Source organism: Nannospalax galili, unplaced genomic scaffold (assembly GCF_000622305.1).
Source record: "Nannospalax galili isolate Female #2095 unplaced genomic scaffold, S.galili_v1.0 scaffold500, whole genome shotgun sequence".
In the NCBI taxonomy this organism is placed as follows: Eukaryota; Metazoa; Chordata; class Mammalia; order Rodentia; family Spalacidae; genus Nannospalax; species Nannospalax galili.
In genome coordinates, this window is record NW_008347292.1 from 731,602 (window position 1) to 756,410 (window position 24,809).

The 24,809-nt window shown below is 39.0% G+C and overlaps 1 protein-coding gene across 2 annotated transcripts in view; it reads left to right on the forward strand.

Annotated features, from left to right (window-relative positions):
• The window catches only part of Ttc8 (tetratricopeptide repeat domain 8), an 80,554-nt gene that overhangs the window by 13,868 nt on the left and 41,877 nt on the right, over positions 1-24,809 (forward strand). Inside the window, exons 2-8 of one of the 2 annotated variants that reach the window (XM_008843798.3) lie at positions 7,069-7,189; positions 9,025-9,088; positions 9,196-9,355; positions 9,559-9,648; positions 12,920-12,964; positions 20,530-20,615; positions 24,602-24,689. In XM_008843798.3, the coding sequence (XP_008842020.1) occupies positions 7,069-7,189; positions 9,025-9,088; positions 9,196-9,355; positions 9,559-9,648; positions 12,920-12,964; positions 20,530-20,615; positions 24,602-24,689 (654 nt within the window). The remainder of the gene's footprint in view (positions 1-7,068; positions 7,190-9,024; positions 9,089-9,195; positions 9,356-9,558; positions 9,649-12,919; positions 12,965-20,529; positions 20,616-24,601; positions 24,690-24,809) is intronic. The other variant, XM_029568617.1, reaches the window with a different exon arrangement.

The window sequence follows — 24,809 nt, forward strand, 5'->3', positions numbered from 1 at the left end:
AGGTGGGAAAAGAGAGCAAGCTGAGTGGGGGCGGGGGGGGCAAGCCAGTAAGCAGCATCCTCGATGGCCTGTGCTCAAGCTCCTGCCTCCAAGTTCCTGCCCTGAGTTCCTACTTTGGGCTCCCAGATGAACTGTGACCCAGGATATGTAAGTTGAATAAACCCTTTCCTCCCCAAGTTGGTAGTGGTCAGAATGTTTTGTCACAGCAATGAAGAAACAAACTAAGACACTTATGTAGAATAAAAGGGTATGTATTATTTGGTTTTCCTGCTGCTCCACAAATGATTAAAATTATATGGTTTATTTTTTGAGACAGGGTCTCCCTGTAGCGCTAGCTGGCCTGGATTCGCTATGGAGACCAGGCTAGCCTCGATCTCAGAGATCCACCTGCCTCTGCCTCCTGAGTGCTGGCATTAAAGATGTGCGCCACCACGCCCGGCTCTTTTTTTTTCTTTTGTCTTTTTGAGACAGGGTCTCCCTGTAGCCTCAGCAGGCCTGGAACTCACCTTGTAGACCAGGCTGGCCTCGATCTCACAGAGATCCACCTGCCTCTGCCTCCCAAATGCTGAGATCAGATGCATCTGCTACCATATCTGCCCCATTAAAGGTTATTCTTAATGTCTGAGGTAATGAGTCTTTTTTCATGTATAAAGTTTATTGAAGTAGTTGTTTTTAATACCATTTCTATTTTCCTCTTGTATTATCTTCATTAAACAATTGAAATACCTTTACTTTGTACTCTGAGAAAGATTAGAATTTCTGACCATGGAAAATTTATCACTTTTATGTGTAGTTCATTTTTATGAACTCTTGAGAGCACATTGGGAAAAAAGGTTAAAATGAATATTTGTATGTCTGGGGAGATGGCTTAGTGGGTAAAATGCTTGCTGTGCAGCATGAGGACCTGAGTTCCAATCCTCAGCACTCACATAAGAGCTGTCTGTGGCAATGTAGAACCCCAGCACTGGGGAGCAGAGGTAGGTGGATCCAAGGGCTTACTGGCCAGCCAGTCCAGCCGACACGGCAAGTGCCTCAAGAAATAAGGTAGTGAGAAAGAGGATGATATCCAAAGTTGACCTCTGTCCTCACATGCTCATGCACAGGTGTGTGTATTCTCCACATATGCACATATGTGCATTATATCACACATATACACATACACAAATGGACAGAATAATATCTGTATTTTTATTGAATAAGTTAATGTTACCTACAAATACAATTCATAAGACTTGTGATTTTAGAAATTGTAGTTCTTAAAAATGTTTACTACCTTCTTAATGCTTTCCAGGAACCAGCTCCTGATTTGTCAATGTCTCAGGTAAAGGTTTAGCTGCAGTCTTTAGTTTACAGAGTATTGTAGTTGCTATTAGTGGTTGCTAAAGATTAGAAAATGTGCTGTGTATCTGCTTATAGTGTTAGAAAATTAGCTGTATTTGCCAGATGTTCTTATACAAACTTTTATATTTCTGATATTTTTATGTATGTGAATATTCTTGTAGAACTAATGTGCTCTGTTTATTAAGACATGGGGCTTAAATAGAAATGGCCAAGATTGACAGGAATGCTGAGATATTTTTCTCACGTGGCAAGAGGAACCATAGACTTAGGGTGAAGGCCTGGCAGCGTCTGCAGATAGTGACAAGGACAGCAGGTTTCAAATAGAGTGAGGGTACTCTGCTTGTCACCTGCAGCCCTGAGAGGGAGGAGGGAACCTGTCACAGTGAGGAAGGAAAGAAGGGACACTGGCCAGATTGCCATGTCTTTTTGGTTAGAGACAACACTTGGAGAGCTGCTAACTGGGTAAGAAACAAGAGATTGAGTCAGAAGGAAGCCTGGGTGAGAAGAGACCTGGTTAGGGGGCGGGGGAGGTCAACATCTGGCTAGTAAAACTTTTAGCTCAGGAGGGTTTCCACTGAGTCTGGGACTAGGAGAAGATGCAGAGGGCCGTAAATCAGAGAGCTGAAATGTTATCAGGTGTTTGCCCTGCCGATTGAAATAGAATGCTAGCAGTATTTTATAGATAAAAAAGTGATTTGAACCTCACACAAGGTGCATTTGAGCAATGATAAAGCATTTTAGGATGGAAAACAAGTTAAAAGGTTCTCTTATGGAGGCCTGCATATTCAACAAACACTGTAAATGAGCCAAATGTAACATTTTGTTCTTTAAAGAATGGTATTTGTATTCTAATATCATGTTGGTTTACAGATAATAGATGAGCATAAACTTTTATATAATATACATGCAGTCACTTAAGAAGGTTCTAAATTTTAAGATATAGTTTATTTATAAATAAATGAATAAAGTTTTAGTCTTAAAAATTAGGAAGATTTTACGTTTTGGTTGTTAGCCTTAGCCTTTAACGGCTGTGCTATCCCTCCAGCCCGGGCATGGTGGTGCACACTTTTAATCCTAGCACTCGGGAGGCAGAGGCAGGAGGATCTCTGTGAGTTCAAGGCCAGCCTGGTCTACATAGTGAGTTCCAGGACAGCTGGGGCTACAGGGAGACCCTGTCTTAAAAAGATCAAAAAAAAAATTAGGAAGATTTTGATTAAAATCATCAAAAATTGTAGGTATTGTTGAAAAACTAAATGGTATTTAAAAGTTTCAAAGTAGCACAGAGGTTTCATGAAGCCCCTATGTTTAGTATCAGTTTCTAATTTTGTTTCTATAGACTTAATTATCTACTGGATAATAATCTAAAAGGGAATGAAGCTGACGTCACTGTTAAAATTTTTGGGGTTTTATTTTGCTTATAACTAACTGGAGAAGAAATGAGACTTGTGTTAGCTTTCGGTCATTGTGACAAAGCTCCTGCAGAATGTAAACGATGAGAGTTTGGCTCTTGGTGCATGTGTGGCTGGCTGTGTTGTTTTGGGGCCTGCAGCAAGGCAGAAACGTGGCAGAAGTTCATGATGGAAGAAGGATGAGCACCTCATGACAGGAAGCAGAGATGGTGAACAGGGCTGGGGCTAGGTTATACCCTTCAAAGACATGCCCCTGGTGTCCAGCTTTTCCTAATAGCCCAGCTATGAAGGAGTGATCTATTGATGAGGTTAGCAACCTTATGATCTTGTCAGGTCTCAATAGCACCACCAGGGATCAAGCCTTCAATGCATGAGCATTTGGAGACATTTTATAACCAAACCCTATACAAGAACAACTCAATATATTGTGTCTAAATTTTCATTTTCATAGATTATACAGACTATCAAATATTAGTGCTAATTTTTATGATGTCCAAATTGTATCAGATGGACTATTCTTTTGGTAGACTTTGATAATCTATCAAAATTATTTCTTACATACCTTAAGCTCTTGGTCTTGCATTCCTTATTAAAAAGGACAGAATAATTGAAACGTTTTGCTCAGCCAGTTGATACTTTTATTGGATTAACATCACAAAGGGTGAACAAGTCAGTACTTTTCTTGATATTAGGTAGAAGGTCTGTGCCTCAAGACTAATGTCCTAGAGACTTAACTCAGGGAATAAGAGATATGGTATTATCTCTCAAGATTTCTACAGAGAAATGTTTTACATTAGATTGGGAGAAACTGCTTTTCCCTTTATAAAAAGTCCCTAAGCATCATTTTGATAGTACTTCTAACACATAGTCAAGTATATTTGTATAAGCAACTGTTTTTAAAAGCTGCATGACTCTACAATTTATTGTTAATCATGACATAGAAAACAAATTTGTAGTTTTATTCAGATTCAAGGGACAATTAGTGATTACTGTGTATGCTTGATTATGCTTTTTTTTGATATGCAGAGGATTTTAGGACTGTAAAACATACTTGGCTTATTCGAAAAAGAATTTTAAAGCCAAAGCCCCATCTGCTGTTTTCACTAAAATCTCAAGAACTGTTCACATTGCCAGAAGTAGTTCTTCGTACATACTCCAATGTATAATCAAGCAGTGATATGTGATTTTCAAGGTCCTATTTTGTTAGGACAGAAGAAAAATCAGGAAGATTAACTTCTGAAACGCTGATGTAATTTTAAACAAATAATGGTTTGAGTATGTTTTATTTCAGATCTTTAAAAAACAAATCCCTTTCTCTGTGTACATATCTGAGAGTGTATGTGATGGGGGGCATAGGACATGTATGGAGATCAGAGGACAACCTTGGGTGTCAGTCCTTACCTCCCCCCTTGTTTCAGACAGGGTCTCTTGCTGTTGGCCACTGCATACCCAGGCAAGCTGACCCAAGTATCCAGGGATTATCCTGCCTCTATCTCCCATCTCATTCTAGGAGTGCGGAGATTGCAGTTATGTGCCCTGTGCCCAGCTATATGTAGCTTCTGGGGACCTGAACTCAGGTCTTCACAATTGTATCTCAAGATGCTTTACTCACTGAGCTATTTCCCTGTCTCCACAGATCTTTTAAATATCAAATTTCACACCATTGCTTCCATTTCTTAAGACTTAATGTTAAAAATCGAAACTATCAGTTTGAAAGACTAAATTCATAAAAAAGCAGACGTTCCTACTGAACTTCTTATGTAGTTATTTGCTAGGGAGAGAATGATATATTCACTTTCCTTGCTTTGCTTAGCCCAATATAGAAAGTTAGCATCATCTTAATATTTAAGAGATTTGTAGGAGAATGGATGTCATAATGGATTGGACTATGAAATGTTAGTCTGAACTTGAAAGTAGTTAAAATATGTTCATGGATGGTTCATAACTGACTGTATAAATAAGGCTTTTGTATAAAACTTGGCTTTTGAAAACTTGATTTAAGATGAATGTGGTGTTGCATATCTATAATCTCAGCGCTCAGGAGGCTAAGGCAGGAGGATCTAGAGTTCAAGGCCAGGCTGGGTCACAGAGTGAGACCTGGTCAGAGAGAGTGGGGAGTGAGGGGGGAGGGGGAGGGGGAGAGGGATTGGTTGAGAAGGATTTAAATAGGGCTCCAAATCGTAGTTCTTAAGCTTTATTGGCTCCTTATTATCAGGATAAACTTTTTATTAACTTTTTCTTAAATCCCTAACCCTGAGGGCTGAAGAGATGGCTCAGTGGTTAAGAGCACTGGCTGCTCTTACAGAGGCCCTGGGTTTAGTCCCAACACCTACATTGTGGCTAACAACCATCAGTTCCAGGGAAGTCCGATGCCCTCTTCTGACCTCTGCAAGCACTGCACATGTGGGTGTACTTAAATACATGTAGACAAAACACTCATACACATAAATAATAAAAATTTTAAATCCATAAATATCACTGTGGCACACAGGATAGTCGTCTGACCTCTGCCTTTCTCTGTGGCCTTGTTCTCTGACTAGTCTCAGTTCAGACAGATTCCTCAACATTTCAAAACCCTCTCTCCTCCTGGAGTTCCCACACATACTGTGTGTGAGGTACCTAGGGGAGCCTACTTTGTCTCCTTTTTGCCTGTCCACAGAGCCAGACCTTTTTTTTTTTTTTTAATAACTTGTTTTTTGAGACAGTCTCATATATTTCAGGCTGGCCTTGAACTTGCTGTGTAGTAGAGAATGAACCTCCCGAGTGCTGGGATTATGGGGATGTACCACAATGCTCATTTTTTTTTTCCTAAAAAGCAATTTCTATAAAACCTATTTTCTCTATCATATACTTGTCACCACTCACATGTTGTTTATTTTTGTTATTTAATCCACTAGATGAAGCATTCAGGAATATCATCTCCGATCCATGCTTTGATCTTTCATTTCCCACTCAAACCTAGTCTGATGCTAGGTATTAACTAGGTGTTCAGTAAACAGACCAGCTGGAAATGCTGTACACCTGGGGACTTTGTGAATGTCCTGTAGCTGCATTTTTCCTGTCTCAGCCCCTTTGCCTTCATTCAGCCTGCTTCACAACCAGGTCGTGGTATACTGAGTCCTAGTCCCTCCTGAGATTTCTGTGCTCCTCTTCCTCTAGACTGTAGAGTCAGGTCTATGTTTCTCCTTCAAGAATTGTTTTCTTGTGCTGGAGAGATGGCTTAGTGGTTAAGGGCACTGGCTGCTCTTGGCAGAGGACCTGGGTTGTGTTCCTAGCCCCACATGGTGACTCACAACCATCTATAACTCTAGTTCTAGGGGATCTGACACCCTCTTCTGGCCCCTGTGAACACTGTACACACAGGTGTACTTGTATACATACAGGCAAAACATACACATAAAATAAAAATAATTTTTTAAAAAAAAATTGTGCTCTTAAATCTTGCACAGGTCACTGAGCTTTATTGTTCTTAGATTTATTCTGTAGTAAAACAGAAAGGTAAAATTTTTCAGGAAAGCAGTTTCGTTTGTTTGGCAAGCAAGTTAGTGTGTACATCCTCACATTGTACTGTGCACACACTCACATTACGCTTCTCAAAGTCTAGCAAAGCTGTTTTCAGAGTCGAGTCCTTCATTACCTTTTTCGTTTTCCCCACTCTTTAGCAGGTTTTCTTCTGACTGGATCACAAAATTACCAGGGTTATGTAGTTATTTGGAGTCCAGAGAAATTGATCTTAGCTTGAATCAACCAACATTTTTTGAATATCTATATGTATAAACAACTAAAGATCTGTAGGGCTGGATGGATAGCAACAGTTAAGAGCACTGACTGCCCACATTCTGTTCTCAACACACACATGGTGGCTCACAACCATCTGTAACTCCAGTCCCAGGGGATCCAACACCCTCTTCTGGCCTCTGTGGGCACTGCACACATGTAGTGCACTTATGTACATGCAGGCAAAATACTCAGACATAAAGTAAAAATAAATCAAAATTTAGAAAACAAAAAAACACTAAAGGTCTTGAAATTTCAGAAGTAAGATTAATAAACTTGTATTCAGGGGAAGAGGGGGCTAGCACATGCCTAGATAACTTCAGTATTTATCAAATATAGTAATTGCATTAGATAAGAAGACTAAGAAAGATAGGAGGATGACTGGCTGATGTTAGAGAGCTGGGGAAGACTTTGTGGAGGTCTTGGTCCTGAAGGAGGAATGCAGAAGTGATCCTAACAAGACAGGTCTAGCTTCTTCTGTAAGCTGTGTCCTATTTCTAATGCTATTTGATTGGAATTCTTATTTTCATATGGTCTTTAGGCAGCTTGGATTTTAAAAGCACGAGCACTAACTGAAATGGTGTATATCGATGAAATAGATGTGGATCAGGAGGGAATTGCAGAAATGATTCTGGATGAAAATGCTATTGCTCAAGTTCCACGTAAGTACTGGTTCTTCATTTAAGTTAATGGGATATTAGTGGGAGGAGAAAAGCTGTATATAGGAGGAATATCTCTGTGTGTGTGCGCGTGCACGTGCATGTGTGTGTGTGTGTTTTGTGTGTGTGTATAGGTATTTATATATGGCCGGGTGTGATGGCACATGCTTGTAATCTTAGTACTTAGGAGGCTGAGGCAACAGGAATTTTGCAAATTTAAGGCCAGCTTGAGCTATGGAGTAAATTCAAGGCCACCCTGTCACAAACAAACAAACAAACAAACAATATATATATATAAATAAACATTGTATACATAAATCATGCATATATTAGCTTAGATTAGCTTGGGCTAGTGAGATGGCTCAGGGGGTAAAGTGCTTACCATGTAAGATATGGGTTTGATCCCTAGAACCTGCAGTGGAAGGAAAGTACTGACTCCTAAAAGTTGCCCTTTGACATCCACAGGTGACTGCATATATGTGCCCACACTCACACACACACATCCTGCACATATGCACACTAATAATAACAAACAAAATAATTTTAAGTATCTAAAGTCAATAGTTTCTATTCTGCCTTATAGTGCAAAGGCTTTCTTTGTACTATTCAGTTATCTTGAACTTAAGGCACGAGTTGATATATATTAATTTTCCAGTAGAGATATGTTATGCACTTAAAATACTTTATGCATTCTACTGGAAGCTGCTTATCTAATAGGTCAGAAGATTTTTTTTTTAATCTTGGAATCTAAGCACAGGAAGCATCTAAATATCAGAAGTGTCCTAAAAGTATTTTTTAAAAAAATCATCATTTAAGGAACTGGGAAGATGGCTGGGTTAGTAAAGTGCTTGCTGCACATGCATAAGGACCTGAGTTTGGGCCCCAGTACCCACAAAAATGGTAGGTGTCTGTAATCCAAGAACCAGAAATCCCTAGGTCAGCCAGCCTAGCCATATTAGTGAGCTCTGGGTTCAGTGAGAGACCCTGTCTCAAAGTATGAGGTATAGCACTATTGAGGGGGACCCCTGGCCTCCACATGTGTGCATGCCACACGTGCACGCACACACACACACACACACACACACACCATAAAAATAAATAAAAACTACCAGATGAGCTGGATGTGGTGGCACAGGCCTTTAATCCCAGCACTTGGGAGGCAGAGGCAGGCAGATTGCTGTGAGTTCAAAGCTAGCCTGGTCCACATAGTGAACTCCAGGTGAGCCAGTCTCAAAAATGCTATCAAATCACTTCATTTAATGTTCTGTGTGAGGCGATAAGGTGTGGGGCTGTGAAGGTGTAAAGGCTTCAGACTTGGCTCAGAGTCCAAGTCAGGTGCACATGGTAGTGGATTGATGACCATGACCTATGGTAGTCTTGCTGGCAATTTGTTCATTGTTAAAATGTCTTTTTTCCATATTAACTTGCTCTTTTATGGCTCAAATATGTAAGTTCTGGATATAATCTTTTATTTGGAAACATTTGTATGAAAAGTATTTATTTTGTAAGTCTAAAATGGTTGTTTTAAACTTTACAGCATGTTTTGAATTTGAATCCAAGTTCTGCTGATAGAGTGATCTGTTACCTTATTTCTATCAGCTTTTGTAAGTGGGTTCATACTTACCCATCCTATAGACTCACTGTGAAGACCACATGTGATAACATAAAACAGTGATAGATGCTCACTGAATATTAGTCTCAGACACATTTCCCTAAAACACACTTCCTGGATATTATTAATACCTTTTTTATCAGGCCAACACAACTCTGAAAATTAGATGGCTGTTTTTAAAAAATTAATAAATAACATACAAATTGATTACCATCTCATCTTGTAGGCCCTGGAACATCCTTGAAACTTCCCGGAACTATCCAGACAGGAGGACCAAGTCAAGCTGTCAGGTCTGTGTTTGTATGCCATTTTTCTGCCACCAAATACTGACTAGAACTTAGGAGAGGCTCTCCTTGATTGATCTTGTTTGTATTGTGACAACTTCCCGTCTTCACAGGCCAATCACTCAAGCTGGAAGACCCATTACAGGTTTCCTTAGGCCCAGCACACAAGGTGGAAGGCCAGGTACCATGGAACAGGCCATCAGAACACCCAGAACCGCCTACACAGCACGTCCTGTCACTAGTTCATCTGGAAGATTTGTCAGACTGGGGACGGTAAGTTCTGTTAGCTCTCCCAGAGCCACATATTACCCGGGTAACTTCTTGCTCCACTAGTGTCACAGAGGAGAGTTATACAAAAACTCTTGAAGGTAACTTTTTTGCTTTAATTTTTATAAGTTCTATAATTCTGTGCACAGGAAGCCCAATGTATGTTTCAGGAGAAAGTTTCAGATCTTTTGTTCTCTCTCCTCTCATAGGCTTCTATGCTCACTAGTCCTGATGGGCCATTTATAAATTTGTCTAGACTGAATTTAACGAAATATTCCCAGAAACCTAAATTGGCAAAGGTATGTGCTTTAAATAATTATATTATGAAGTGATGATAGAATTATGATGATAATGGAACTATGGGAAATGGAGATTTTAGTTGTTGTAATAGGTAAAAATTCTGTCTTGAATTAAGTCAATCAGAAATAAAGTACATATACCATTCTTATAGGAAAATCTTTTTTCCTTTAAACAATAATAACAAAGGAAGCATATATCCAATATCATCCCTGTGCAGTGAAGTTGGGGTCATCTGGACCTGTATCCAGTATCATCCTTGTGTAGTAAAGTTGGGGTCATCTGGACCTGTATCCAGTCTCATCTCTGTGCAGTGAAGTTGGGGTCATCTGGACCTGTATCCAGTATCATCCCTGTGTAGTAAAGTTGGGGTCATCTGGACCTGTATCCAGTCTCATCTCTGTGCAGTGAAGTTGGGGTCATCTGGACCTGTATGTGTTTGTTTTTCAGCTTGGACTCGGCTCAGAAATAAAATCTTCTATCCTTGTATGATTTAAGGACTGTCAAAAGGATGATAACTTTAATGTATGTTTAATTAGTAATTAATTGAGCCTCAATTATTACTCAAGACAGATTATAGTAAGCCAACTATGTTAGTAATTCTTTTTTTTTTTTTTTCCTTCATCTTTCTGAGACAGGGTCTCCCTATAGCCCCAGCCCAGCTGGCCTCGAACTTATATAGACCAGGCTGGTCTCAATTTCACAGAGAGCCTCCTGCTTCTGCCTTCCAAGTGCTGGGATTAAAGGTGTGTGCCGCCATACATGGTTCCATTTGTTTATTCTTGATACATACTCTTACTGTGGACATGATGCTCTAAGTTCTTGCCTTGACTTCCCTGTAAGGGACTCTTAGGTCAAATGAATACTTTCCTCTCTTAAGTTCCTTTTGACAGTATTTTATCACAGCAACAGAAATAAAACCAGAGCAGGTGCCTGGCTGGGGAGCTGCAGGCCAGTGAGACCCTGTCTTGAAAAACAAGGTGGGTCTAGAAAGATGGCTTGGGGATTAATAGTGCTTTCCTAGCCAAGAGAAATGTGAGCTCTAGGTTCAGAGAGGAGATCCTGTTGCAAAGAAATAGGCAGAGAGTGATAGAGCATCCAGTACCTTCTTCTGGCCTCTTTGTGTGCATTCAGATGTGTATACACACACACATACACACATACACACACACACACACACACACAAATCTTTAGAAAAAAAACTAAAGTGTGTGTGCTTGAGGAGGAATGACATCCTAGGGTATTCTCTGGCCTCCACAAGCATGCACATGTCTCTGGTCTCCACATGTAGGTATACAAACAAGCATGTGTCTCATGTCTCTGGTTTCCACATGCAGGCATACAAGCATGCACATGTCCCAAAACAAACAAAGCAACCACATCCCCCCAAAAATCCTGGGGGGATAACTGGGAATAATTCAGACAAGAACATTTGTTTTCTGGAAACTCAGTGCAGATTCTCAGTTAAAATCTCTATGAACTTTGTGCTGAGCTCATTCTCAATTGTAGACATTCTAGGGTTAAAAAAAAAAAAAAAAAAGGAATGCCACTTGGTGGATAGGTATCAGCGTGGAATAATGTTAATGACCTTCTTCTTAACCCCTCTGACAGGACTCTAGTCACCTCCATTTAGCAGAATGTAAAGCTTTACTCATTTTCCTTTTCTGTATGGTCTATCAAAATCCATTTGTGTGGAATATCTGATTTCCTGCTTTTTGGTGACATTTACTTGAGGTGGCTGGCTGGCTGGCTGGTCAATGCCATTGCTGTTTTTTTATTTATTTTTTTTTATTTTTATTTTTTTAAATGACAGTACAGTCAATGGAGGTTCTTTCCTCAATTAAATTAAAATTCATTCAGGACAGACCTGGTCTGTGTTCTAGATTTAGCCTGAACTAGATCTTTAGTGTGATATAGGATTGTTACCAGATTTTTCTGTCTTTGGCCCCCAACTTGCCTTGGCTCGTCAGAACTTCTTTATACTATTGACGTGTTGCTTGGGATGTCTTTGGTGATGCTCGGATACTGGCACTGCTTGGGTGTGGTGACATTCTTTTCATGGTAGTGGAGGACCAATCGCACTTTTAGCTTTTTCTTGTTTTCTTTCATAGGTTGTCATAGGTTTTTTGTTTTTGTTTTTATGGTGGTTCTTTTTGAGACAAAGTTTCAATATATAGCCCAGGATGGTCTTGAACTCCTGATCTCCCTACTTTAGCCTTCTGAGTACTAAAATGATGGGTGTGCATCATCACACTTGACCCTTTCTAATTCTTTTTCCTTTTTTGCTGTGCTGGGGATCAAATCTAGGGCCTTGTACACTCTTAGCCCTCCATCTTCCCCTTCCTCCCTCCCTCCTTCCCTCCCTCCTTCCCTCCCTTCCTCCCTTCCTTCTTACTTCCTTGAGACAAGGTCTAGAGATACTCCTGCCTCAGCCATCTGCCCCCTACCACCAAGTAGTTGGGGTTACAAGCCTATGTTCTTTGTTCTTTTTCTTCTTTTGGGTTGCCTCCAAGTCTTCCCCATTAATAACTATACTGTCTCCCAGGGGTACTAACAAGTGTATAACGCAGTGTTGCGGACGTAGGAGAGCACTAAGAAGTAATGCAGTGAATGCTTATTCATACAGATGATTTGGGCGTGGGAACACTAAAAATAAGGCTTTCAGCCCTGACTGTACTTTAAAGTCAGCTGGGCTTTACAAACTCTAGTGCAGGGCCTTCCCCAGTCCCGTACCTCCTGGATTCTGATTTAATTGGTCTGAATCCAGTATGAAGTTGGGCTGAGTTGCCCTCTGTTAAAGAAACCTGAAGAGATAGCTTTAAAAATTAAGCAGAAAATTCTACTTAACACTAGACGTTTGTGTTTCAAAGGGAATGTTTGGATTTTTCCTGTTACAGTGTCATAATTAAATAGTAATCTGTATAATACAGAGAGTATAAAATGATAACTTTTATGATAATCATAAGTCTTTAAGATATAAACATTTAATTTCTAATAAATAATGGTATTTAGCATGAAGGAAAAAAAGCTCAGTTCTTAGAACCCTCTAGTTATAAGGTTGTTAAAAAAAAAAAAAGGGAGTTCCTTTTAAGTTGCAGAATTTTCAAATGCAGTATTGTAGCAAAGACGGTCACATCCTTTGCTCACAAGTTCTCAGCACTTTAGATTATCCTGTGTCTCTGACTCAAACCAAGCTTTGAGTTTTAATGCAACAGTAATAAAGAGCTGTATTAAATAAAACTGAGTGCATTTTGGCATTGTTTGTCTTCACAGGCTTTATTTGAATACATCTTTCATCATGAAAATGATGTTAAGATGGTAAGTTATGGTTCCTTGCTATTTTCTTGTATTATAAATTTTCAGACTTTGGAACTTTAGATTCTGAAATGTTCTATTTCTTACCTTAAAGACAAATAGAATGGTTAAAAATTGGTGAAATTGAAACTCTCAGTTTCAATGAGAAAATTTGTAGAAATGTAGAAATATAGGAATTATACTTGGTTCATAGAATATGTGGTTCTCATCAAAGGGCAGAATATAGATCATTGAGAATATTGAATGCTTGTGTTAGAATTTATTCTTTACAGTAATACACTGATTCGTTTGTCTTTAGACTACAGAGTTTTACAAATTTACTAATATGTGCGTTTCTGCCTTCTTCATAGTGTGCCCTTTCTTCCATGTTTAGCATTTTATGATTGAAGATTTCAAACATATAGAAGTAGAAAGTATAATGTCAGGGGCCCATGTACTAACCACTTAGGTTCAACAATAGTCAGTTTTCATGGTAACTTCTCACTAAATGAATTTTGAGGCTATGTGCATGTGACTTTGCAAATTTGTTTAAATTTCTACATGCTGGTATGTAAAGTAGGAGAAAGTGCACAAAGTTTTTGTTTTCTTTGTTTGGATTTTTTTTTTAGTCAAATAAAGTCAATTCTGTAATTTCTGATAGTATTTTTCCCATTTTTGTATCAGTCTAGGAAAAACTCTACATTCATATGTCAAGGATTCAGGAGAATCATACTTTTATTAGTTACATTTTCTGTGTCAACTACAGTGTGATGTATTAAGAGAACTAATGAAGATGTGATGCTTTATCTTACTTCTATAAACTGTTCAATTTAACTGAGGAAATAAAATTGACATAAATGAAACAAAGGAATAATTGTCACAGGGTATGGTGGCATACATCTGTAATCCCAGCACTCAGGAGGCTGAGGCAGGAGAATTAAGAGTTTACGACCAGTCTGGACTAACCATGTCCAAACAAACAAACAAACAAGAAGTGAGGGCCAAATTGAAAGTAGCAAAGGAAAACTTCACAAGGGTGGTTGATGCTTGCAAACATCCAAAAAGTAAGTAATATTTTTCTGGAAAGGAGGACAGATAAATGTAAAGAAATGGCAAAGCCATGAACAGAAGATGGAGTGAGAGAGAAACAGGTCTTATCTTCAAAAATGGAGGCACCAAAGAAACAGTTCAAAGACAGAAATGGTTGAACTTGATGATAGATTTGATATTGGAGATAAAGACATACCAGTCAAACAGCCACCTCAGAATGCTATGAGAATGAGAGTTTTACTAATAGTAATGGGATGGGGCAGCTCATTGATTTACAGAGAAGCTGCATAAGTCACTTAAAGGCCTTTTGGGTTTGAAGTGACAGAAAACTATCTGAGTGGAGACACAGTGCGCTAAGAATTATGGTACTGGACTGCAGTAAACGCCTGAGCCCGGTAGACAGTGTGGGACTTACCTATGGTGAAGAGGACAAAGATGTGGTCACGTAAGGAACAGGACTTGGGGGATGGGCCACTGAGAAACCATATCACATTTCTGTAACAGAAGAAAGTCATCTTCACTTCATATAAAGCTAGTCAGAGGCTTTTATTTTGATAATATATAAAACTTTTAAAATGAGACATTCAAATACTATCTCATTTCACAGATAAGTAAATCTCTAGTACTAGATTGTCATAAATCTATATTCTTGGAAGGTTTTTTTTTTTGATTGTTTGGGTTTTAGAAATAGGGCCTCACTATGTAGCCCAGGCTGGCCTCAGACTCTCCATTCTCCTGTCTGTGCCCATCAAGTGCTGGGATTACAAGTATGTGCCACCATACCTTGCTTTATATGCTTTTTTTGAAGATTATTTATTGAAGAGACATCTGTTCTCCTATCTAATATCCTGTCCAATATCATTTTGAGTGACCTGTGTGCCACCCAGTGTTCCAGCCCTGAAATCTTGGTGGGAGGCAGGCAGACCAGAGTCTCTGCTCTTTTGAAGAGTCTCATTGGCCAAGAAATAGGAATGCCAAATGAGGCTGGGGAGATGGAGACAGGCAGGCTCCTGGGGGCATGCTGGCTAGCCAGCCCAACAAGAGACTCCTCTCAAAAAATAAAAGGTAATTGGTTCCAGAGGAATGGCATTCAAGATTGATCTTTGGCCTCCACATACATGCAGTGTGTATCTACAGTGGTGCATGCACACACACATACACATGCAAAAATTTCAACTAACAAACTACTTCATAGATTGGGTTGGATTTGTGAAGCAATTGCAAAGGAAAGAAACTTACTGATTCACATACATTATTTCTGTATAGTGAGTGAAAGGGGGAAAAAGGAACCTTAAAGGTGATTTTAAATTCTAGTTGTCATATTTAGAAAAGATGATCTGAAGTTTTTAGAAAGATTGTTTTTTTTCTGGCATGGGGTGTGTGTGTGGGGGGGTGTATGGCCCTGTGGAGGCTCAAGGTTGATGTCGAGTATCTTCTTCATCACACTCTACCTTATGTATTGAGGCAGGGTTTCTTGCCAATGCTGGAGCTCCCCATTTCAGTTGGGTCTAGCTGGCCAATTTGCTCATGGAAGTCCCCTGTGTGGAGGCTCATGCCTCCCTTGTGTTGGGATTTCAGGTCAACCACCACGACCAATCAGCCTTTACCTGGCTTCTGGGGATCTGAACTCCTGTCCTTGTACATGCTCAGCAAGTGCGCTATCCACAAAGGCATCTCCCAGCCCTTAGAAGGCTTTTTATAAAGATGGAAATGACCCAAATAACAGGTAGGTTGGAGAAAATACCTGTAAACAGGAGCAGTAGGGATGATTTTCTTGCTAACAAGAAAATTATAAAATAAAGGGCCTTTGAATGCTTAGGGAGAAGAATGTAGTAAATTGTTACAAATTATAAATGACATTGTAAAGGGTACAGTGTGGAAAATGATATGGTAATATAAAGTAGGTAGCACTACACATATTTATTTAACTTGTGTCTGCTCTTCTCAAACAATTTCAGGCAGAATTGCTATGTTTGCAATGATGTTCATTATAGCATTAAATATACTAGTAAAAATACTCAGAAAGCAACATAAATGCTCAGTGCTAGAGAAAAAAAAATCAATGTTAAACACCATGATGGGCTTCTCATGCAGCCATTAAAGTCATCATTATCAAAATCATAGTCAAAATTATAAAAATTACAAATGTTTATTTTATAATGTTAAGTCAAAAAGTAGCCACTCAGTATGTCAAACAGAATTATAACTAAATATATAAAGATATATACTTATAACAGATTCCTGGATGTATTACTTAAAAGTAGATGTAAGATAGATACTTGTTGAATGTCTGTCTGGATTACAACAATAAAGAAGACAGCCTCATGGCCCTGGTGGAGAATAAGGCTAAATTTTATGTTCTTTTTCAAACTTTTCCTAAATTTTCTAATTTAATAGCAACATTTCACTCATAAATTAGCTCTAAGTTAAGTACATAAAGTGCTTTTAATTTCCTCTTTATCTTTAGTTAAAAAAAAAAAAAAACCAAAGCAGTTTGTTTTGTTTCTGCTTAGTGAAAAGTACAAGCTATTGGTCCTTTGTTTTCATTTTTATCCATGAATCCACTCATTGGTTTATGAGCAGATTGGTTTATCCTTTAATAATTGCTGAAGCCCCTGTGTTGATACTGTGATTGACTGGAGGAGTGTTGGGGAGGGCAGATGCCCTAAGACTGTCTCTTATTCTACCAGCTTGCCTGCTTACACACACACACACACACACACACACACACACAGATGCACACACAGCCCTGCACATAGTGCTCTTGTGCTCAGACTGTTCCATTAAAAGGCCATTTTAATTATATCACAAATGTTATTTTCTAAAAAGAAGGGTTTAGATATGAACACAAAGCAGGCTTTTAAAAATGCCTTTTATATATTTTGCAACTTTAGCTTGAAAAAGAAAAAAATGAGTTCTGTTTTTAACATACTAATAAAATCAGAGGTTTGGTTATATTAAACCTGATAGTAAACATGATCTATTTGGTGGGAAAAGTCCTTGTGAATATTGAGTCAAAGTTAATATGCACAGGTATTTGCACTGCATGCCAAAATGGAGCTGATTGAAAATACATTTTCCTAGCATTTCCAGAGATAATACCACTTGAAGTCATACAGAAGTATTGTTGGTGAATGTAAAGAACTTTGAATTAGCGTTTAAGTGTTAAGAAAATAGATTTGATGTTGATGGACGACTTTATTTCTGTCTTTGTCCTCCTATTTTAGGGGGCATTACTGACAAAACGAAAGTGACATGTTGGTTAGTCATTTTATCCCTGTCTGCTGAAAGGGAGAATGCTACAGCTAAATACTGTGGGTGCTTTGAAGCAACATTTCAATGATGAGGGGGAAAAGAGATGGTTAAGGCACCTGTTGACAAGCCTGATGACCCTAGTTCAATCCCTGAGACCCATATGGTGGAAGGAGGGAACCAAGTCCTGTAAGTTGTCCTCTAACCTCCATGTGTGCATCATGATATGCATGGGCACCTGAGATCAATCCCCAGGACCCATGTAGAAAAAGCTATAGGGTACTGGAGAGATGGTTCAGTGGTTAAGGGCACTGGCTACTGAACCCAGGTTCAGTTCCCAGCACCCACATAATGGCTCACACCTGTCCTTAACTCCAATTTCAGGGGATCTGAGGCCCTCTTCTGGCCTCCTCAAGGCATTAGACATGCACATAGTACGATTATACACACAGGCAAAACACTCGTACATATAAAATAAAAATAATAGTATTTAATTGTAAAAGAGAGGGACTGGAGTGATGGCTCAGTGGTTAAGAGCACTGACTGCTTTTACAGAGGACCCGAGTTCAATCCCAGCACCCACATGATGGCTAACAATCGTCCGTAACTCCAGTTCTAGGGGATTCAACACCCTCTTCTGAGCTCTGTGGGCATGCATGACATGGGTGCACTTACATACATGCAGGCAATACACTCATACACATAAAATAAAAATAATAAATATTTTTTTTTTTTAAAAAGAGAGAATAGGTGTGGTGAATCACGTTTGAAATCCTAGTGCTGGGGAGGTAGAGTCAGGCAGATTCCTTTACTACTACTGGCACCCTACTTAGTAAGCTCAGGCCAGGGAAAGAAACTGTCTCAAAAAACAAGATGTACATGTGTACACCCCCGACACACACAAATCAAGATTTTAAAGAAATATTGGTCATTATGTCACTACTTTAAAGTTTTTAAATGTTTATAGCCTAAATTATGGATTCTTTAGTATAAAAGTTTTGTTTGCCTCTTTAGCTATTTTCAACGTCAATCAAAAACAATCTAGTTAATTCTTTGAACAAGTCATTCTCAAGTGCCTCTGGTGAGCACAGCAATATTCCAAAATAACAGCAAAGATGGAAAGTGTTGTCCTCAGGGGGCTCAGGGGCCTTTGGAAGTTGTCACAATGTTTTCATCTAGTTCTGTCTAAGTTGTCCTGTGAAGAATGATTGCTAGAATATGCTTTTCTGTTTTTATTCTGCATCAGTAATTTATATTTTTCCTTACTTGGATGAACAGAAACACCTGGTTCCTCCATAGGAAGACTTAATTCAGGACCGTATCTAAAGGAAACTCAGCCACCCATCATAAGCACTAAATCTAACCTTGGGAAGTTAGGGTACATAAAAACATTTGAGTGGCTGCTTTTTCTAAGACAGTAGAAGGTCTAGTTATATTAAACATGATAGTAAACATGATCTATTTGGTGGGAAAGGTCTGTCTGAAGATTGAGTCAAAGTTAATATGCACAGGTATTTACACTATATCCCTGAATGGAGCTGATTGAAAATACATCTTCCTAGCACTTCCAGAGATAATACCACTTGAAGTTATACTTTTTTTCCCCTTCACTTTTATGGCTAGATGGGTGAAAGAAAAATGGACATATGAAAATATAATCAGATGTGGCTTGTTTTTAATTTCCATAGCTTTCAAGTAGAGATGTTGTTTTTTCAAGTCCATTAGAGGCTCAGCATGGCAACACCATTCCTGGATAAGTAGTTTGCATATTTAGGGGTCTCCCCTGGAGCAAGAGAAGATGATGAACACATGGGAAAGTAATTAATTTTGCAATAAGAGGCTGAAAGGACTCCTCTGGCATTCCTTTCAGAGCAGAGGTAATATGCACGGTGGACAGTAATGCGGAATGTGTTTTGAGATGATAGAACTGAAAACTCTAAGAGTTTCTTTAATGGAACTGTTGGTTGTCATGATTATATTAACACTGACTGCAGAATAAAACAGTTTCAACCATGAGAGGAAGAATAATAAATATTAAAAATCAGTGTTCTCACTTAGTATTCATCAAATCTTTATAGATTCCGATTTCTATGAGTTTCAGATTTGTACAAAGACTCATTTTTTCCTTTGTCAAAAGAGTTTCCATTTCCTCTCTATAAAAATCCTAATTCTTATTGATTATCTTTCATCTGATCATGTCAAACACTGGAAAGAAAAAAGATAGAAAAGATTTGGGATTAGGACTGGAGAGATGGCTGAGCAGTTAAGAGTGCCTACTGCTCTTGCAGAGGATCGGTTCCAAGTACCCACATCAGGCGGCTCACAACCACCTGTAACTCCATCTCCCAGGGGATCCGACACCTCTGGCCTCTACAGCTACCTACACTCATGTGCACATACTCCCCCACATACACATAATTAAAAATAATGAAAATAAATCTTTAAAAAAGATACGGGAAAGACAGCTAAAATAAGGATAAAAAATTAATTCTTGAAATGTAAAGTGATGTCAGAGCAGTGGCCACTCAAGGCAGTGGTTACCCTAATACCCTCCCTTCTTCTTTGTGAACCCATTCTCTGAAGGCTTTTTCTTTCTTTGGATTTATGTATGTGTCCCCTAGCACTGAGGTTACAGTGCATGGTGCCATGCCTTGTTTTTATGTGGGTGCTGGGGATCTGAACTCAGGTAAAGCAAGTACTTTACCCCCGAACTATCTCCCCAGCCTCTTAAATCAAGTCAGTATTTCTCTTTTTTTCCCTGGCGGTACTAGGGATCGCACCTAGGCTAGTTATGTGTACCAGGTAAGCACTGTACCACTAAGCTATGGCTCCAGCCCTTCCAAACCCCTTTTCTATCTGCTTACTCGATTCTTCACTCCATCTGTATTTAATATGAGGACTGCCACTGGAACCATCTTACAAAAAGCTTGACACCCATTGAATTTTGAGGCATTTTGAATTGTTATATACATAGTAGGTTGAAAGTAAAAGGTTTTAAAATTTCAGTTTTGTGCCTTCTGTGTTCAAATTGTATCCCAGTATGGTGTGCATCTGCTTCCCTTTGATCAATGTTTCCAACTCATGTGCTGTGTAGCTCTCTGGCCTGGAACTGATTATTTAGAGAAAATTGGTGGGGCCATCTGGAAACATGGGCAACTTGAATTTCTGTGTGATTTCTAATGCATGTTTTGATTGATGCTAATTATATGGTTTATTTCATTATTTATCTTTCTGCCTGTTTACTGTTAGAAAAGAAAATCCTAATTGAAAATGAATTGTTTCCTAAGGCTTTGGATCTGGCAGCCCTTTCCACGGAACATTCTCAGTACAAGGACTGGTGGTGGAAAGTACAGATTGGAAAATGTTACTACAGGTAAAATCTTATTTGTGAAGGTCTTAGAAGTGGCAATATTTTTATAGTGTCAAATCTGATACTTAAAAAAAAATAACTTTTTCACAAAGCAGTGAGAACTTGGGCTTATCTGAGCAAGCGTTCACTGAACAAACCCATGGCAGCAGTAAGAAAGTGCCAATGCCTTGAGAATTGTAGGGGTCTAGAGCCTGAGCGGGAAGCTTTGGAGCTATCAGGCCTAGCCTCTTTGTCAGACTAGGAAGTCAAAGCCAGAGAGTAGGTGTGATTTTCATCAGGAGCTGGTTAGTGACAAATACAGGACTAGAACTCAGAGGGTTCATTTCGATCTATCCTCCTAGTTTCCACATTTTCACTTACACCAATGCCTTGCATCTGTAAGAGACCTTACAGCTAAGAGCTAGCTTGTTCAGACTTTACAACATCTCACGTAATGCTCATGGCACCTGGTGGTAGCTGCTATTACTAGTCTTTTGCCCAGATGAGAAGAACTGAGCCTGACAAATGTGAAGTAGCTAAATTCATATAGCTAATAAGTGAGAGCAAGAATTTGAGCTCCAGCTTCTGATTCTGGTTCTCTTATTTAACCTTATTTATTTAGTATGTTTGTTTGTTTAGGCAGGGTATTTCCATGTAGCCTAGGCGGGTCTTAAGCTCATGATCGTGCTGCTTCAGCCTCCAGAGTACCATGATTACATGTATTCTTTGCCAGACCTGGCTCTTATTTCTATAATCTTTATTGTTTTTCTAGGACCTGAATATTTTACACGTACTTAATGTTTAAGTACATTTGAAAGAAAACAAACTGAGAGATCAGGAAAGTTGTAATTAAGTTTAGGAATGTTTAGCAATGAGTAAATACGATCTGTAACTTGTTGCTGATATTGAAATAATTTAGAACATTCAGGGAAAATGGAAACAATGAACATTTATATTTTATGAGTGTAAATTGTATTTTATTATTTAAAAGCAAAACTGTCTTCAGCTATTGTGAACAACCTTCACTGTCTATAAACTTCAGCTATTTAAGCACTGTGGGAAAACGAAGGATGTAAATGGGCTGAAGGGATGCTCACTGCTCTGATGTTGAAATCAAGAATACCTTCCACTGAGGGAACTCCAAAGTGATTTTTTTTTTCCTGTTGCTAGATTGAACTGTGTTATATGCCAGAAGGTCATTTGAGACCACCATAACATTAAAATCTTATGAGTTTAAGTCTTAAAGACAATCTTAACATCTTGAGCTTCCAAGCAAAACCTTCAGACAGTATTAATAATTAATGGAAAGCATAACTCGGATTCTTTCTGCTGCCCATATATGCCATTTAAATGAGCTTATTAAAGTGGTGTTCTCTGTTCTTCAGAACATCTTTATTGTGTATTTGGTATTCACTCATTCATACATTCATTTAGCAAAGTATTTCATGAGCAACTACTCTCAAATGTGCATACAAAGGTTTATTAGACTGTCCTTTCTTTCAAATGCTGAGATGACAATAATTATTATTAAGGATTCCCATTATGCCGGAAGCAAGTGCATAGTATACTAGGAGCCCATACAGAGGCTCCTGACTTCAACTGGAGAGACTGAAGATGCATTCCCACAGGATATAGCATGGAGTCAACTTCAACTTCTTTGTTCCTGGCCATTGAGTTTACTGATTCTACCTCTGCAGTGACTCTCAAGGTTGCCGTCTAACTACCCAATCCTACTCCAATGCCAGAATTCCAGGCATTTTATTGTTTGTTGAGTTCTTACAGTAACCTCTGAGTTTTCTGCCTCTAGTTTCTCATCTCATCAACCCTTCCTTAGTGAAAGTAACTGCTCTCAGCAAACAGCTGCTGCTGGATTCCTTGGTGACTCTCCATTCTGAGTTTTCAGTGTAGTCTCATGCTTTGGTCCCAGTCTACCCACTTGCCCATATCTGTTTCACTGTTATGCCCTTTTCAGTTAAGCCTCATTGGCATGCTCCTAATATACTATGCACTTTCCTGCTTGTGTGCCATGGTTTACGTGGCAGACTCATTGGCATGCTCCTAATATACTATGCACTTTCCTGCTTGTGTGCCATGGTTTACGTGGCAGACTCATTGGCATGATCCTAATATACTATGCACTTTCCTGCTTGTGTGCCATGGTTTACGTGGCAGACTCATTGGCATGATCCTAATATACTATGCACTTTCTTGCCTGTGTGCCATGATTTACTTCCCCTTGGAGATGCATCCCTGGCACACCTTATCTAGCTGTAGGAATCTTGTCCATTGTTCTCTTGATTTGCTCCCTTTTCTGCAAGGAAATTTTCTCATTGGCTATAATACAGTTAGTGAACACATTTATTTCAATCTTCACTTGCCATCATGTTAAGGATGTGCTTATTATCCTCTTCATTTTTACATCTCTTTAACACCATAAAATGCACATACAGTGATTTTTCATAGTTGTGCTGAGTTCATTTGCAGAGAGAATGTTGGCAGCTAGTGGGAACTGCCTCTCTGGACTCTGATACTGGCCTGAGTTTATGAACTTGACTGATGTTTTCATTATTCATGGACTTTTTTATGTATGTATGTATGTGTATAGGTAAGTATATGTGTGTGTGTGTGTGTGTGTGTGTCTATGTGTCTGTCTGTGTACAAGCCTGAAGTCAACCTTGAGTGTCATTCCTCAGGTGCTGTTCACCTTGTTTTTTTGTGACAGGGCCTTTCATTGGCCTGGGGTTTGCCTATTGACCCAGGCTGATTGCCTAGAGGCCCAGGGATCCATTCACCTGTTTCTGCCTCCTCAGCACTGGGATCACACCAGTATGCCCAGCTTTGTTATGTGGTTTCTGGGGCTAGAACTCAGGTCCTCATGCTTGTATGGCAAACACTTTACCAACTGAGCTAGTTCCTGAATGCCTAGACTTTGTTTGAATATGTCTTGTTCCATTTTTTTTTGTATAATAATTCATGTGGTAGATTTGTTTTATATTTTATTATTTCTGATTTTCATAACTTTGGGGTCCTTTGATAACATTTTATACATAGTCTGTGTGGAATTTATGAGACATTTGTCACATCACATGCCCTCTAACTTCACAATAGTCCTTTGGCGTCTCCCTAGTATTTTAATTTTGACTTCCAACAGCTGTTAGTATATCAGTCACACCAATACTTGAGGTTTAGATCATGAAAAATGATCGGAGCTAGTCTTTCTAGACTTTATACAAAAGTATCACTGTGAAACATACTATAAATTGTTTTTATTTTATTTTGTAAACCATTATATCTAAGTAGCTAAGATTGCTAGAAATGAGTAGCTCGGAGGAGGCCCAACAGATGTGCTGAGGACAAGCTGAGTGAATGCTGTGTGCTTTGGTGACAGATTTAGTGGTAGCAGTGCTTCCTGGACCGCAGAGATGGGCACTAACATCATGACAGTCGTATTGAGGCAAGGAGCAAATTTCAGGTTCACAGAGGAGGCAGCCAGTATCAGATGTCTAATAAGGGCAAAGGAAAAAAAGATTTCTAGAAACGAAGATGTATCTATATTATTCAAGTGGCAATTGTTGCTTTCATTAAAATAGTTTAGGAAAACTCAAAAATCGGCTTTTGTCTGAGGGCAGGAGTTATTTTCAAAGAAACACCATCTTTTAGTTCTTCTAGTAAGTTGGAAGCTCAGCATTTATTCAGGTCACTTGTCATATGTCCAGCTGATCATAAGCTGTTGTGGCAGTGAACTGATGTGACCTCACTTTGCTGTGACTAGGCTGCAGACAGTCTTTATATACCATCGGAGGATTAGCTAGCTAGTGACGGTGGAGACAGGTGGCATTTGCTAGCCTCTCTTAACATACATGTTAAAATCAATGTCTGCTGCATTACCTACTTTGGTATATGCTTGCTCTAAGATGAGGTGTGTCTTTGTTCATAGTCCCAGGGTTTGAAAAAATGATGCAGTATTGGTTTTTAAATTAAGTGTCTAATTTTTTAAATGACTTTTTTAGGCTAGGAATGTATCGCGAAGCAGAAAAACAGTTTAAATCAGCCCTGAAGCAGCAGGAAATGGTAGATACATTTCTCTATCTGGCAAAAGTAAGTAAATGTTCTTAATTTGAGTGAAAACTGTCCTTTCGCAGTGCTGGCCGTTATGTGGGGGAAAGTCACCAGTTCCTTCAGGAATATTTGGCAAATTAATATGTTCAGATTTAACAT